Source organism: Mustela nivalis (genome assembly GCF_964662115.1).
Source record: "Mustela nivalis genome assembly, chromosome: X".
Taxonomy (NCBI): Eukaryota; Metazoa; Chordata; class Mammalia; order Carnivora; family Mustelidae; genus Mustela; species Mustela nivalis.
In genome coordinates this window covers 100,912,015-100,928,535 of record NC_139040.1, presented here as the reverse complement: position 1 = coordinate 100,928,535, position 16,521 = coordinate 100,912,015, and the positions used below count along the sequence as shown (strand labels likewise).

The 16,521-nt window shown below is 41.0% G+C and overlaps 1 protein-coding gene across 1 annotated transcript in view; it reads left to right on the top strand.

The window, feature by feature from the left end:
- Window positions 1-15,226, top strand: part of XK (X-linked Kx blood group antigen, Kell and VPS13A binding protein) — a 41,295-nt gene extending 26,069 nt beyond the window's left edge. Inside the window, exon 3 of the mRNA XM_082717902.1 lies at window positions 11,330-15,226. Within this exon, the coding sequence (XP_082574028.1) occupies window positions 11,330-12,156 (827 nt within the window). The 3' untranslated portion in view covers window positions 12,157-15,226. The remainder of the gene's footprint in view (window positions 1-11,329) is intronic.
- Window positions 15,227-16,521: the final 1,295 nt, after the last annotated feature.

Genomic DNA, 16,521 nt, shown 5'->3' with positions numbered 1-16,521 from the left:
TCTTCCTAAATTTAACTCACCTCTGAATGCACTGGGGAAAAAGTACTCTTGTGTACTACCAAAACTTCTTATCCAGGCTTGGCTTCTGTCTGGGTGTAGGCTTCAATTTTCTTTTCGGGATTCTGTGGCTACAAGCCAGTGGAAGTTACTTAGTTACTTAACGCTACTCAGTGGGAAGGACCGCTGCCTACCACCCCCCCCCAAACAGTATGTTGTCAAGGCTGTGCTTGGATTCCCTGGAGGATGGCAGTGCTGCTTTTACAGCTTCTCAGGTTTCCTTCTAGAGCCTGTGTTTGAAGAATCCAGCACAGGGCCTTCTGATTCTACATCCACATCTCTGCAAAGTAGGTCTTGGTAGGACAGCATGGAACTGGGGGCACTGAGCAGGTATAGTCGCACACAGAAGAACTGAGGTCTGCTTTGCAAAGTCCAAGGCATTTACTTATCCATTTTTTATTATTTATATTCTACATATTTCTAAAGGTTTTCATGTTATTTACAGCTGTAAGCACATACAAAATAAGGCCATTAAATAAGAACAGAAAAGCATTTGAAAAGAGGGAAGGGAAGATAGATTTGGGAGAAAATTATACTGAGAATCATTGTGGGAGTTGAAAAAACTAGTGGAGTAAGGAGGTGTGTGTAAATATTTGTGTGTGTGTCTGTGGCTCAAGTGTTGGCGAAGGCAGAAAACGGAAGAGATTATTTCAGTTGTGGAGGGTCAAGTGGCCATGCCTGATTATTTTTAAAGTTCACTGTACTTGAGTAACTGTGTTTTAAGAAGGTTTGGTGTGTCTTGCTGTAGTTGAGAAGGTGCAGCAGAATGCAGAACTTCTGTCTTGGGCTTCTGAGTAGTCCTGCTACAATCTTGCTATTAGATAACCTGATATAGGGGCCTGTGCATGGGTCAGGTACTAAGTTTCTATGTCTGGGTATGGAGGGCAAAGGTTTTCTTTTCTGTAGCTCAACTCACTGGTGCCTTGTCTCTCTGCCTGAGGCAGGATGATAAGGAAGTTGGTAGGGCAGATAGAGGAGCATTACCCCCATTTGTTGTGCCTTGGGAGGTGATTCCCAGAAACCAGCTTAGTGCAGTGTGATGCCTGCCCACTCCCCAGTGCCTAGACAGCATGATTTCAGGAAGTTTTTATGTAGAGAACACTCATGTAATAGAAGATAGGTATGAAATTTGGGCTCAGTGGAAACAAGGAAGGATTGGACAACTCCCCAAATGCCTGGGAGGGATTCTCCACACTCCTTGAAGACCTGGGCAATTTCAAGGGTAGCAGATTCCTGCTTCTTGCCTTCCATTGATAAAAAAGATGAAAAGTGAAGCTAAGACCACAGCTAGGGAAATGAACCTCATTATATTTATTTAGGCATAATTGCCTACTGGTTAAGACCAAGATTCTAGAGCAAGATAGCTTACGTTTGGATTTTAGCTCTGCTAGTTGAGTGATTTCTAGGAAGTCATTTAGCATCTTTGTGTATCTGTTTTGTCTTCTGTATAATGAATATAATAAGAGTATTTACTTTATAAATTTTATAAATTTATAAATTACTTTATAAAGAGTATTTACTTTATAAAATTATTGTTAGGATGAAGTGATGAGTACCTATAAAATGTTTATACTAGTCCTTGGTATGAAGTAAAAGTACAATAATTTTTTTGGACATAAGAGAGATGATCTGGAGTATATTTTATCATCCAGTTTCCTTAGGCAAGAAATACAAATATTTTGGAGAGAAAAATAAAATCAGTCAGGATCTTTGGGGATTGTAGATGGTAATAATCGCATTATGCATGCTATGAATGTTGGGCTATAATATTTGTTCTGACACTTCTGAATACAAAACAAGATAATAAATACATATTGAAACTCCTCAATTTCTGACCAAACATCTAGAAAACTGGCAGATGTTCAAGTGGGATTTTGGTAACAGTTAAGGTCTTCATCACCCAAACTTTAAAATGTATTTTATAGCATTTTAGGGTGTCATTCTGGTTACATCTTTAGAGCCAGTTTTGTTAAGTAGCTAAGTAGTGCTAAGTGAGCTAAGTAGGGGTTTGAACTGTGTTTTCTATTTGGCATTTTGCCAGTGTAGGGAAGGAAATTTTCTGGAACAACTTCATTGTGGGTTTTTTTGCCTTCTAAAAATGTAATCTAATAAACATTTATTAAGTGCCTAGTTTAAGTATAATAGTACTTCTAGATGTATTTAAGTAAACATTTTCATTGAAGTATAAAAGGTGCGCACAAAACTCTACTCATCATGTGGGTGATTAATTATCAGAGAGTAAATGTGCCCATGTAGCCCTCTATCCAGGTCAAGAAACAGAAGAGTTTCTTATCACTTTCCCAAGCTTCCTTCCCAAAGGGTATCCACTAATCAGAAAGCAGACTTCTAACATCACAGATTTTTAATTAATTTTTCCTGATTTAAAAAAAATCCATGTAAATAGAATCAGGCCTAGCTTCTTTCATTCGACACACTTTGTGAGAGTTATTTATGTTGTGGATTGTGGCACAAGTTTGTTCTTTAGTGTAGTTGTGTAGCATTCCATTGTATGGATATACCACAATGAATTGATACAGTCTTCTCTTGATTAATACTTAGATTATTTCCAGATTTAGGATTAGTAAGAATAATGCCACTGAAAAAATCCTAGTAAATAAATGCCTTTTAGTGTATATGTATATGCGCTCTCCTATGTCTATACTCAGGAGTTGAATTCCTGGGTCATAGGAATGCCTATGTTTAGCTTTTTGTAGAAACTGCAAAAGTGGTTGTATCAGTTTACATTCCCACAAGCAATGTATAAGACTTCCAATGGCTAACACCTGGTTTTAATTTTAGGAACACAGTGGGTATATAATAGTGTCTCATTTTAGTTTGAATTTGCATTTCTTGATGACTAATGAGCTTGAGTTCCTTTGCACATCTTTAGTGGACATTTTGGTGTGTGTGTGTGTGTGAGAGAGAGAAAGATGATTGTTTAAGTCTTTTTGCCCATTATAAAGTTTTTTTTTTTTTTTTATTTATTTGACAGACAGAGATCACAAGTAGGCAGAGAGGCAGGCAGAGAGAGAATGAGGAGGAAGCAGGCTCCCTGTTGAGCAGAGAACCCGATCGATGCGGGACTCGATCCCAGGACCCTGAGATCATGACCTGAGCCGAAGGCAGAGGCTTAACCCACTGAGCCACCCAGGCACCCCTTTTTGCCCATTATAAAAATTGAGTTGTATTTATCTTTTTGGTCCCTGTTCAGACCTTCCTGTATCTTCATGTTTCCATGTGGGATCAATTTCACTGGGCCCAAAATATCACCTTTATTATTTTCTTTATAGCAGGTCTGCTGGTGACAGATTTCCTCATTTTTGTTTTGTCATAAGATGTCTTTTACCTTCATCTTTAGACATTATTTTCTTCCCACTTTGAGATGTTCATTCCTTTGTCTTCTGGCTTCCATTATTTTTGTTGAAATGCCAATGTCCTTGTTGCTTCTTTGAAGTTAATTTTTTTTGTTTGCTTGATTGCTTTTTAAGGTTTTCACTTTGACTATAGTGTTCAGCATTTTAACACGATATGCTTAGTGTAGTTTTCATATTTATCCTGCTTGGGGTTTAGTTTTATCTTTCAGCAGCTCGGGAAAATTCTCAACCTTCATTTCTTTAAATATTGTTTTGGACCCCTTTTTCTTTTTTCTCTCTCTCCCCACTCCCTGACATTTTCACTTTCCTGTAAGTCTCTCATCCTTTTTGTTTCCCCATTTTCTTCTGACTTGCCTTCTGTCTGGTACCAATTGTCTTTATAGCTATTTGTAACCTCTTAAACTCATTTGTTGATTTTTAAATTGTATTTACTATATTTTTCAGTTCCATTTTTAAAATAGTTTCCAGTTCCTGATAAATTCTCCATCTTCTTATACAATTTTGTGAACATATTAATTACAGATATTTTTAAGTCCAAGTCAGATACTTCCAATATCTATTATCTCCTATTGGCTTGTTTTTATCATCTGTTTTCATTCTTGGATTTTGATAATTTCTTGGTTTTGTTGTTGGCATGCCAACTTATTTTTAATTAAATGTCAGTTTGTTTGTTTTAAAAAGAGAGATAATTTGAGGCTCTGGATGAATTCTCTTTCTCCAGGAAGATTTAACACTTTTTTTTTTTTTTTTGAGAGCGAGCAAGTGAGTAGGGCTGGGGGGTTAGCTGGGGAGGAGCAGACGGAGGGGGAGAGAGAATAGTAAGCAGGCTTGATGCCCAATGTGGAGCCTGTCTTGAGGCTCCATCCCACTGCGTGACACCATGACCTGACCCGAAATCAAGAGTCAGACTGAGCTACCCAGGCGCCTCCAGGAAGATTTAACTTTTGTTTATAGCAGGTAATTGGATTAGATACAGGTGAATGTGATTATTTGCAACTTGAGTTGGTTGACTAATATACTTAAGTCTTTGTGAGGGCTTATCTGTTTCTGGTCACCCCATGCTCCTAACATCTCGTCTTTTGGGTTCCCACCAGAAAGCTTTTGGTCAGAATGTCAATATTTGCTCCCATACCCACCTGCTCTGAGACATTACTGAAAGCTGTGTTCAAAGTCTTAGTCTCTTAGTACCTGCTGTCATACGGGCAAATATCTTGAGGGGAAAAGCAGCATCAGAATTTTTTCTTGGGATTTTTCTTTGCGATCTTGGCCCCGGAAATACTCACTGCTTTGGTAGATCTCTGATGCCTTTGAGTGGATGTTTTTCCAGTTGTTCTTGGCAGAAATATTAGACCAAAACAAAGGAATCTACCATTGTCAGGATGAAAATACCTTTTGGCTTTTTCATGCCAGTTTTTTTTTTTTAGGGAATTAAAAATGCATGAGAAGATAGAATTATACTTTTTTTTTAATGCTCATTGATGGCTCTGGGTAAGGCTGATATAAATTAGTCTGTGCAGATATGGCCTTTGAATTTTGTCAGACTTTTTGGGATACTTATGGGACAGTGTGAAATTTCTTGTGAATTTGTTCTACAGTTAGAAACGAGAAGGAAGTAAGGAAGATGGACAGATGACCAATAAGCACATGAAAAGAAGAAAAGATGCTTGGCATCAAATTTTCCTGAGTCACCAGAAGAATGTAAATCAAAATCACAATGAGATACTACTTCACACCCACTTGGATGGCTAGGATCAAAAAGTTAGTAATAATAAGAATTAAGTCAATAATAGTAACAAACATTGACAAAGATATAGAGAAATTGGAAACCTCATCCGCTGCTGATGGGAATATAAAATGGTTCAGTTGCTTTGGGAAATAGCAAGGCAGTTCCTCAGATGATTAAATATAAAGTTATCATACGACCCAGCATATGATAGACTGAAGAGAATGTATTTGTACATGACCGTTCATAACAGCACTACTCAAAGTAACCAGAAATGATGCAAATTGACATCAACTAATGAATGAATTGAAAACTGTACTGTAGTCATACAGTAGAATATCATTTAACCATAAAAATGAGTGAAAGACTAATACATGCTACAGTATAGATGAACTTTGAAAACATTATGCTAAGTGAAAGAAACTGGTCACAAAAGGCACATATTATGTGATTTCATTCCCGTGAAAGTCCAAAACTGGGAAATCTTTGGAGACACAAAGTAGATTAGTGGTTGCTTCTGGCCGAGTATGGCAAGGGTCTTAGTGAAATGATAGCTAATGGGCACCGGATTTCTTTTTGAAGTGATAAAAATGTACTAAAATTGACTCTGGTGATGGTTGCACATATTTGTGAATGGACCTCAAAGAAACCCACTGAATTGTACACTTTAGATTGTGAGTTGTGTGGTGTGTGAAATTATATCTCAGTAAAGCCATTAAAATAAAGAACCAAAGCCATTTTTGTGGTAGCAGCTGGGGAGGGAGGGTAGCAGAGGCAGATACAAGTTCATGGTGATGACGATCTCTCTCATTCTCAGCCTCTTTATTGACAGTTTGTTAAACGATCGTTGGGGCCTGGAGTCGAATTAGAGCTGCACACTGGAAAAAAACGATAAAGTAGAACCCTGGGTTCTAGAATAAGCAGTCAGGGATCACTCCCAGGAGTAAGCTGTAGAATCCCGCCAGAATAGTGATCTACTAGATAAGTGGCCCAGGAAAACCCAACACTGCCAGGATCCTCCAGAATGGTCTTGCTTCTGGTTGGGCCTCACATGCGGATGCAGTGCTTAGCTTCCTTAGTTATGCCCGTGGTCAGAGAATATTGTACTGGTCTTACATCTCCCTGTTTTGCAGGCCTGTCATGTACCTCAAAGAGGATTTTTTTAGAATGTAGACTTGAATCTCAAAGACATTTTCTAATTTGGATCTGACCTCAGGAAATGTTGGAAACGGGTGCAACTTCTTGATTGAGAAAGGCCCACGGAAGCAGATGTATTTGCATAGGAAGCCCATAACCGCAGACATCACCCTCTGGTAAGGGGCTTTGAGAGTTCTCATTGCTCACTTCAATTATAAGTCTGTGAGAGACCCGGAGCTTACATTCTGTATTCAGTGCAGAAAAAAGGCTGTTCACAGGTTGTGCCATTTTTAATTCACTTATTCATTTATTCAGTATACGTGTATCAATTACCTGCTTTGTGCCAGTCACTGTGCTAGGTGCTGGTGACAAAAATCTGTATCAAAACAGAGGCACCACATAGGAGATCGTGCCAAACCCAAGATATCAAGTGATGAAATCAAAGTCTGCATAGATAGATGGCTGTAAGATCTCAATAAAGGGGCAGTTAACTGGGCTCAGAAGAGTCTTGGAAGCATTTAGCACAACTGAATGAATGTAGTCAAATAAAAGCTGAAGAAAAGCATTATTGATGAGTTAACACTTTAACTGAACCTTAAAACAAATAGGGTTTATCCAGGCAAAAAGACAAGGAAGACTGGCGGCAGAGAAAGAAAGGAGTTAGGACCCCGTGGCAAGAACCACATGAGAGTTAACAAGGGACAGAACCAGAAAGGCAAGAGGAAAAGAACTTCGGGCAGTACTTCTCAAACTGTAATGGTCATACTAATCACCTTGAAAATTCTGTCGAAATACAGATTCTGATTCACTGGGTCTGAGGTGGAGCACGTCTAACAAATTCCCAGTGTCTTCGCCACTGGTCCATGAGCCACACAGAGCAGCAAGAGTTGAGAGATCTACTTGGCTGTGATGGGACAGGAAGGTGAAAAGTCCTACTGAACACGTAGATTTCTGGATAGGGTGATCTGGGCTGATGGTGTGTCATGGGCTAATAGAGGAAACATCAGGAATTTTCAGGAAAATAAGTTTTGTTCTGTGGTTTTGTTTTAAGACACTTGTAAGATCTGTAGGAAGAGAAATCTAGTAGGCCATGGGATAGAAGGAGACCATAAAAGCATGGCTCCTGAGTGGAAGAGAAAGATGTACCTATGGATGAAGTTGAGAAGAGGCTACAAGGAAAGCAAGAGAATGATTAGTAGCAAACAACGTGATCTCTTCTCCAAGAGAAGTTTCGAGAAGGTGTGAGTAAGCAGCATCCCATGTTACAGAGAGATCAGAAAGGAGCCAGACCAGAATCCAGACTGCAAGGAGTTTGAGGATGAAGGAGTGAGTGTTGTGATCAGAGATAACTCAGGAGGTTTGACTGGAAAGCGTCAAGGACAGTGGAATAGTAGACAGAAGTTCAGGGTGATGGAGGGGTCCTTCCTCTCTCTCTCCCGCACCCTACTCTTCCTTCCCTTCCCTCCCTCCCTGTCTCTCTCCCTCTCTTCCTTCCTCCCTTTTAGCATTATTATTATAGCAATTTTGCGACAGGCGAAAAGATTGAGAAGCTACTATAATGAATCTCCCGTTCCATCACACAGCTCCCACAATTATGTCGGTTTTTGCAAGTGAAGGATGGTTTTTTAGATGCAGCTGACATAGGCATATTCATACACTCAAGGAACAAAGCCGGGAGAGCGAGAGCAGCTGCAAATTCAGAAGAGAAAGACGATAATTGATGGAACAAGGTTTTTGAAAAGGAAGCAAGTGGTGGAGTGCAGTACAGGTGGAGATCGTGGCTCTCGACAGTAAAGAAAGCACTTTCCAGCTGCTGAGTTGAAAGAAAAAGAGATGAAAGTACTGCCCTTCAGAAATCTGGTTAAAGGCATGCCTGGGTGGCTCAGCCGTTGAGCGTCTGCCTTGGGCTCAGGTCGTGATCCCAGGGTTCAGGGATCGAGTCTCACATGGGGCTCCTTGCTTGGCGGCGAGCCTGCTTCTCCCTCTGCCCTCCCCCTGCTTATGCGTGCTCTCTCTCTTTTTCTGGCAAATAAATAACAAAAATTTTTAGAGAGAGAGAAATCTGGTTAAAATTTCTATTTTCAGAAGCTTCCTGTGCTAACCCCTTCAATTGCCCTCTGCCACCTCAGTGTGCCTCGGTTCCTTCCTTGAAGTCATTCACTAAATTTGGGGGAAATGTCTATTCCACCTAAACATTTGATAAGTTTAGTCATTTTTATTTGAAGATCCAGTGTCCATGGAGAGTAGTCACATCACAGAGAACTGCCATATACCGTCTCCCATCTGGGGAGCAGCCGCTGTTACCTCTCCAAAGCAACAGAGAAGCTGTTCCCCTTCTCCTACATAGAGAATTCCCCTGCTAAGAGGAATCCTGGGCAATAAAATATTCTTCATCACTTAACATAGAGATTTGGTTTGGGTGTCAAGTCAGGAAATGAGTAAATTCATGCCTAATAACAATTTGTTTCTCTATGAAATAGGAAAAGAGTTCATTTGGGAGGAGATGATTTGACAGGAATTGAGTAGGAAGAAGCTTTATAAGTATGGCAAGAGTTTGGAATAGTGCCAAAGTCTTCTGTTCAGCTTTACCTAAGGGGATGTCTTGCCTTCTAATAAAAGACTAGAGCAGCAAAATGCCCCCCCCCGCCACACACACACTCATAGGAAATGAGAATAGGATTATTAGAGGGAAGTGAGACTTCTATAAGTGCCACTAAAATGAGCAGGACTGCCAATGGAGCCCTTTTGTGTTGACTGTGGAAAGATAAGGTTGGAAAGTGGCATCAGGGAACTTTTTTCCGCTTAAGTCTGAATAAGTAGGTATTCGCATGGCAGCTTAATTCAAGAGGTAGAGATGTGCATTCCAAGCATTTTGTACAAGCCTTCTTGTCTTCCAAGTACATCTCTCTTCCTGGACCCCTTTCTACCTGTGACATTTTGCAATGACCACCCAACAGTGGGAATGACAATTGAAGTCAGTGATTTTATGACAATTTCTTTGCATTCTCAAAAGGCTTCAGTGGGTGGTTGCCACCGAGCACCAGTTGGGTAATCGTTGGCTCATTCTCTTTATAGAGAAATAAATGCAATTTGGAAATAATTGGCCTAACAAGAGAAAAATGGGTAAACGCTTAAAAAATCATTTGGGTCATTGTACTGTTGTTAAAAGTAATAAATAATTTGAAGAACCAAAATATAACTATATAAATACTATATGTATGCAAAGATACAATTGACATTTTAATTACTTATGCTTAGCTCATCTTCTTCATATGAAATATTTTTCTTGTGGGGAAAACCGAAGGGCTAAGAGAAGAAGATTCAATGTTAAATCCTTAGGGTGTAGAAATTTGTAAAAATATAAAATACATAAAACATATAAAAATACATCACTGGTAACGTACTACTTTACAACGCTCCACTGAGTTAGCCTCTCAGGAAAAATAATTCAGTCCAATTGCTGCCCAGTATACTCCTGTGATAGTGTTTCTGTCTTTTAAATTTGATTAGTAGATGATAGTCTTTCCAGTGAATGGATTTGATGATTTAAATCAGTGCCAAAAGACAATGAAAAAAGTCGATGCTTTGAGTAAAACTGAGCTTCTCCCAGGCAAATAAGTAACAAAGCCTCAGAGCTTTTATGTCCACCAAATATAGATGTTTTTTCATTGATTTAGAACTTAAATAAGGAGGGGCACCTGGGTGGCTCAGTGGGTTAAAGCCTCTGCCTTCGGCTCAGGTCATGATCCTAGGGTCCTGGGATCAAGCCCCGCATCGGGCTCTCTGCTCAGCAGGGAGCCTGCTTCCTCCTCTCTCTCTGCCTGCCTCTCTGCCTACTTGTGATCTCTCTCTCTGTGTGGGTCAAATAAATAAATAAAATCTTTAAAAAAAACCCAGCTCTTTAAAAAGAAATAAGCAGCTCAAGTTGAGATTTCTTGAAACACCAAGGCCTTTCAGCCCAAGACAACATTCCCAGTAATGGTGAGAGATTCTTGTTTCTTCAGCAATCCGCAGTTATGGTCTTAAATGTAACTGAAGAGTAAAGAAAAGTGAGCATTCTATAGTTGGAATATTAATTGCAAGTTCTCGCAGATATAGAGGAACTCACTGAGCAATTTATTATTGAGACCTTTCTGTTTGTGTACCTACTGCTGTCCTGTGTTCAGAGGCACCAAGACAGAACGTCAGACTTGGTCATTTTTTTTTTAAGATTTTATTTATTTATTTGACAGAGAGAGAGCACAAGTAGGCAGAGAGGCAGGCAGAGAGAGAGAGGAGGAAGCAGGCTCCCTGCTGAGCAGAGAGCCCGATGAGGGCCTTGATCCCAGGACCCTGAGATCATGACCTGAGCCCAAGGCCGAGGCTTATCCCACGGAGCCATCCAGGCACCCAGACTTGGTCATTCTTGACTCCGTGGGAATTTATAAGCTAAGGGAGGAAACAGAACACACCACATAAAGGAACTTACATATTCTGGCAGAGCAAGATGGCGTTAGAAAGATGTCTGAATTTGAGTTGACCCTGAAGCAGACATGGAGACAAGGCTCTGCGTGCATGTGTCTTTGGAGGAGGGGGTAAGGAGCACGGGAGAAGGGACTAAGACAAGGCAGGCACGGCAGCCAACAAAGGGAGCGGGGTTAGACAGCAGTCACCACGCATGACCAGCAAGTTGCCTGTAAGGAAACACTGGAAAATTGGAGAGGACACAGGCCTCGGAGTTGCGCTACCCAAGGCGTGGGGGGCAGGGGGGTGGGCAGGTTAGTTCTGTTTCAGCTCTTATCAGGGCTAGACTTGGATCAGGAGGGCTGTCCCGGAGCATGGATTCCCTGGCCCGTAGGCCTCCCCGGCCCCTGGGCAGAGCAGCATCATGCGGCCCTGGGAAAAGCCATGCAGTACAGCGAGCGGATAGGGACCGCTGGCAGTCATCCGGTGAGCAGAGAAGAGAGGGGTCTGAGAAATAGGGACGAGGAAGTATCTGCGAGAGCAGGATTCTTGGTGCCGGTGAGACTCGACCGTGCTCTTTCTCTCCTCTCCCCAGGTCTCTTCATGGTCCTGTCCCTGTTGTCCATTGTATACGGAGCGTTGCGCTGCAACATTCTAGCCATCAAGATCAAGTACGATGAGTATGATGTCAAAGTAAAGCCTCTGGCCTATGTGTGTATCTTCCTCTGGAGGAGCTTCGAGATTGCCACTCGAGTCATTGTCCTGGTCCTCTTTACCTCCGTCCTGAAGGCCTGGGTGGTAATGGTCGTGCTCATCAACTTCTTCAGCTTCTTCCTCTATCCCTGGATCCTCTTCTGGTGCAGTGGCTCCCCATTCCCCGAGAACATCGAGAAGGCCCTCAGTCGCGTGGGCACCACCATTGTCCTGGGCTTCCTCACCTTACTCTATGCCGGGATCAATATGTTCTGCTGGTCAGCCGTGCAGCTGAAAATCAACAACCCTGACCTCATCAGCAAGTCCCAGAACTGGTACCGGCTCCTGGTGTACTACATGCTGAGATTCATTGAGAACGCCGTCCTCCTGCTCATGTGGTATCTTTACAAGACTGACATCTATATGTACGTGTGCGCGCCTCTGCTGATTCTGCAGTTGCTCGTTGGCTACTGCACAGCCATCCTGTTCATGCTTGTGTTCTATCAGTTCTTCCACCCTTGCAAAAAGCTCTTCTCCTCCACTGTTTCGGAAGGCTTTCAAGAGTGGCTAAAGTGTGTCTGCTGTCACTGCAAGCAGCGGAAGTCCCGTGAGTCTGTAGGCAAGGCGGATCAAAGGTCAGTCGGAGACAGAGATGAGACACCTTCTAGCAGTAAAATAAGTTCTGTGCCCAGCCAGATTTTGAATACCGAAGAGCTCTGCTCAGCTTAGTAGGACCTGAGTCTCTCGGAGTTCAGACCTACTGTTTTCTGGGTTGATCCTTGTTCTTCATACAAGGGACGGGCCCTGTGCAGTTGACAGAGAGGGAAGTTAGCTCTTAACTCCCTGTGAGTTGCTCCTCTTTAGAGAGCTCTTGGGCATGTGGGAACTATGGAGAGAAGCCAAGGAAAGCCCTGAGTATTGGAGAGGCAGCCCAGGGTCCCACTATTTGTAGTTGACCTTAATCTCCCAGGTGTTACTGGCCTTTTCCCTGACAAGGGCCCTTTGCTATCTGAGTTGGGCTGGTTAGATCCATCAGGTAGAATGAGGACAGGAGCTTTCTGGTTTTCTAGGTTTTTTTGAACTGCTGGTGTAGGTAGCCTCTTGTTTTATTTTCTCTGAGCATAGCTTTCATTCAAGAGCTGTCCTCATGACCACAGAAGGTGACTAGGCTTTTGTCATCAGCAATATCATTCCTGTCAGACTTTTCAGAGAGGGCTGCTCAAGTTTGCTTTTTGAATAGGCAGATATTCCACTTTCTCTTATTAGGGCTCTTTGTACATAACCAGCTATAGCCACCTTGCCCTGCTGTGATTCAAAAGTTCCTACTTGGAGACTTTATTCCCAAGGATTCATGGATGCAAAATTGAATTCTGGGTTTGGCTTTGGAAGCCCGAGGATTTTAGGATGGTTTGTATTCCTTCAATGTGTTCGAGAGATTCTGGATTACAAGGGTTGTTAAAATATCAAAAGGATATAGGCTTTTATAAGCAGAAATCTTACCTTCTCAGGATGGTTGAAGATAAATGAATCTGCTGGAAGGCAGGTTTAAACCTCCTCAAGGTTCAGTCCCATCCTGCAATTCTGGGAAATTTGTAGTTGACTTTGTTAGGATTTGCCTTCTTGACAAAGAAGAAAAAAGAGTCTTCTCTTCCGCCTTTTCTTCCTAGCCTGTCAGAAGAGCTTTAGACAAGAGTTACATTGGTTAACTTAAGCTTTTCTAGGGAACTCCTCAGAAATCTCTCCCCAGGCGTAATTACGTAGGGCATTTTACTTTTCATTATTGGAAAGGAAAGGGTCTCCTCTCCCAAGTTAGATACTGACTTCAAAAACTTTTAAATTATACAAAGAGATGAAATGACCAGAGGATTTTTGTCTTTAACTGAACGTATTTTGATTTGGCATGATTGTGAGTTTTTTGAATGCTATCTCCAATTTTATGCTTCTGTGCTCTCCTGTCTCCAGTATAATTTCTCTTTTAATCTGGAACCGTATTTATTTCATCAAAGGATTGTATAGCGTATCCTCAGTTGTCTCGGGAAAATGCCCAGATCTAGTGCCATTATGTCTACCATAAAAACCTTGATAAGGAAATATCTGGATCAGGTGACTTGTCACTGACTGGGCTGGACATTGCAGGGCAGTCAGGGTGTATGGTCTAAGGACCCCTAATGGCTGAACTTTCTGACCCACTCAGTTTCTTTCTTCTTTTCTTCCCTGCCCCACCCCCGACCCAGTTTTTAATAGGCAGTCTGTCAGGAGACAGGTTACACATGGTGAGTTTGAGCAGGAATTGTGGTCCAAATTAGAGAGGGATGGAGGGACGGATACATCCAGCCTTGGCTTGGAAGCCTGTCTCAAGAACTGTTACCAAATCTCAGCCTTCAAATGCATTTTAAATCATTTAAATGTAGAAGATAGCTAAGCATCTTAAATGACCCCAAACCAAACTAACAGTGATGGTCTGTCAGACTCCTGTAACCCAATTATAAGCCACATTTATAAGGCCAAAGAGGTTTGCTCACTAAACTGGACATCTTGTCATCTTTAACCCTTGACAGACAGATATCCCTGCTCTGGGACCATGTGTGTCCATTCACTTTGGGGGAGAGAAACCACTGTTATTTTCTGTGTGGTAAAAATTTAAGTCACGGTGAACTGAGAATTTTTGTTTTAAAATTATTTATATTATACCTCTGAAATGATAAAATGATGATAGTTCAGACTGCAGAGCTAGGTTGCCCGAAAGACAAACAAGCAAATTCCCTCGTGTGTTGAGAGTTAAAATGCTTTTCATTATAATTCCAATTTTTAAAACTCTCAGTGCTTTGTCTAATTAATTGCATGCCGTAACTTGTCATGACAGCTGCTCGAACTGAATCATGATCATTTAGCTGAATGGAGTTGAAGTGTTTCATCAGAATATATTGAAATAAGATCATCAAACACATTTAGGCTTTGTCTCTCCATTACTGGAGACAGCACAGTGTAGAGACTGGCGCCCCCTGTGTAGCCCACAAGTTACTGAATTGTCGTATGCCTCAGTTTCTTCACCCACCAAATTTGGATGATATACTTGCGCGGCCTACCTCACAAGGTTGTTGGTTGAAAGATCAAATTAAAATAAGAGATATGAAAATGCTGTGAAAATATCTTAAAGTGCCATGCATATTTAAGGAGTTGTTCGTATAGTTATTCAAGTCCATAAACAGGTTGTTACTATGTTTTTACTGTTAGAAGAGAAATAAGCAGTATCATCTCCATGAGTGTCTCGAGTGAATACCTTGGCCTTTGACCTCATGGAAGGGCAAGTGTAAATGGTCTTTATTCTGGAGAGAACTCAGCAGTTGCCCTTTGTCTGGCCATAGGTTGCTTACAAATATTAGCACCGAAACACATGGTACTTGGAGGAAGAAAACCTCACTGGAATCTGAGAAATTGCTTTTGGTGATTATGCGTTGTTCATTTTTGTATCTTTCATCTTTCATGAAGGACATAGTAGCTAGTGTCTTTTGACAGTTATGCTTTATGAGTTGAATGCCTGATCCTGTTAGACTTTAATTGAATATGGGTTTAATCTTTTCAGGCTTGTAAATGGGAAAATAAACATTAAAAGTGTCAAATACTGCGTTTCCTTGGAAACCACCTTAGAACATTAGTGCTGTGGTTATGAGTGTTATGTGTCAGTACCTCTCAGTCAATAAACTGTGGATGTGAACTTTTTCGCAGGCTGCTTCGCAGCCATTGACTCTAATAACTACTGTTTATGTTTCTTCATATAATAAATTAATTTTTCAGTTTCCCCTTGTGTTTCATTCCTTATACAGTTCTTTCCTGGCTTTTTGATGTCAGGGATTATTTTAAAAACAAATTTGAAAATGGTTTCATTGTGATTAATTATGGTTTTTTTTAACCTCACCTGGAAATTCCTTCTGCAGGACGAGAAATTTGAGACTGCTAGGATTGTGACTTGCAAGACACCAACAGTTCATGGAATCTTCTCTGTTTCATAAGCATTTATTGCATTCGTTGAAGCTACACTGCTTGATACTGAGGTTCTGCTCAGCTGACTGTTGATTGCTGCGTGTGATACCAAAAAAAGAGAGGCAGTACAGATCTCTTCTAGACAAACATAAATGGTGTACTGATTCAGAAATAAACAGGTGACTTGATATTAACATAAATAATCAAATGTAAATGACAATCCATTTACAAACTATCCACTGATAGTTTTGGAAGAAAAACTATCAGTTATTGAAGGAGTTGTTTCAGAGCACGAGATAAATGGGGATTGTTTGAGTAATTCCTTTTCTGAAGATGGCCTTGCAATTTGGAAAGACTCAGCTAAAGGATAAGTCCTTTCAAAGATTGCCCTTGGCATTCAGTCAACCCCTTGAGAAAACTGAATGTCAACAAGTACAATGTTTAAGTAGGTCAACCTAAAATTACTTCATTTGCTGTTTGTAAGTGTTTCGGTTTGAAGTATTTTCAAACTAATGGAAAAACCTCAAGAAACTGCAAGGGATTCCTTTCTATCTTGCACCTTGGTCTACCTATTAACATCTTTCTGTGTTTGCTTTGTCATTCTTGTTTTGTCTCTTTCGCGCTTTATTCCGAAATACTTCAGTGTGTGTTTCCTAAGGGCAGAGGCGTAGTACAGTGGCTGAATTTGGGAAATTTAACACAGACACAATACTAGTTATCTGTCTGGCCTCCACAGTCCATTTAACAATGGTGCCAAACACTTCGTTTGTTTTCACAAAGCTTCCCCAATGATGTGAATCTACACAGTCCTCTTCTTGGAGGGTCTCTTTATTTAAAGTTATGAGTAAGGTTTAACTTCCTGTGAACACTGGGGCATGTTATCAGTACTGATGAACAGCTTAAAACCATACATTTGGGATGTTTACTGGTAAACTGGGAAATTTTTTCAGGGGTGCCCATTTTACGCATCAAGTTTGGCTGCCTAATATGTGAGCCTGTAGTTTACTGTCCTGCCCCACGCACTGTGATAGTTCTGTTTTACACTGTGTAGGCTCAAGTTTGTAAAGATTAGGAAGGAGCTGAGGGAAATAGATGTTATTCCTCTATGGCTAT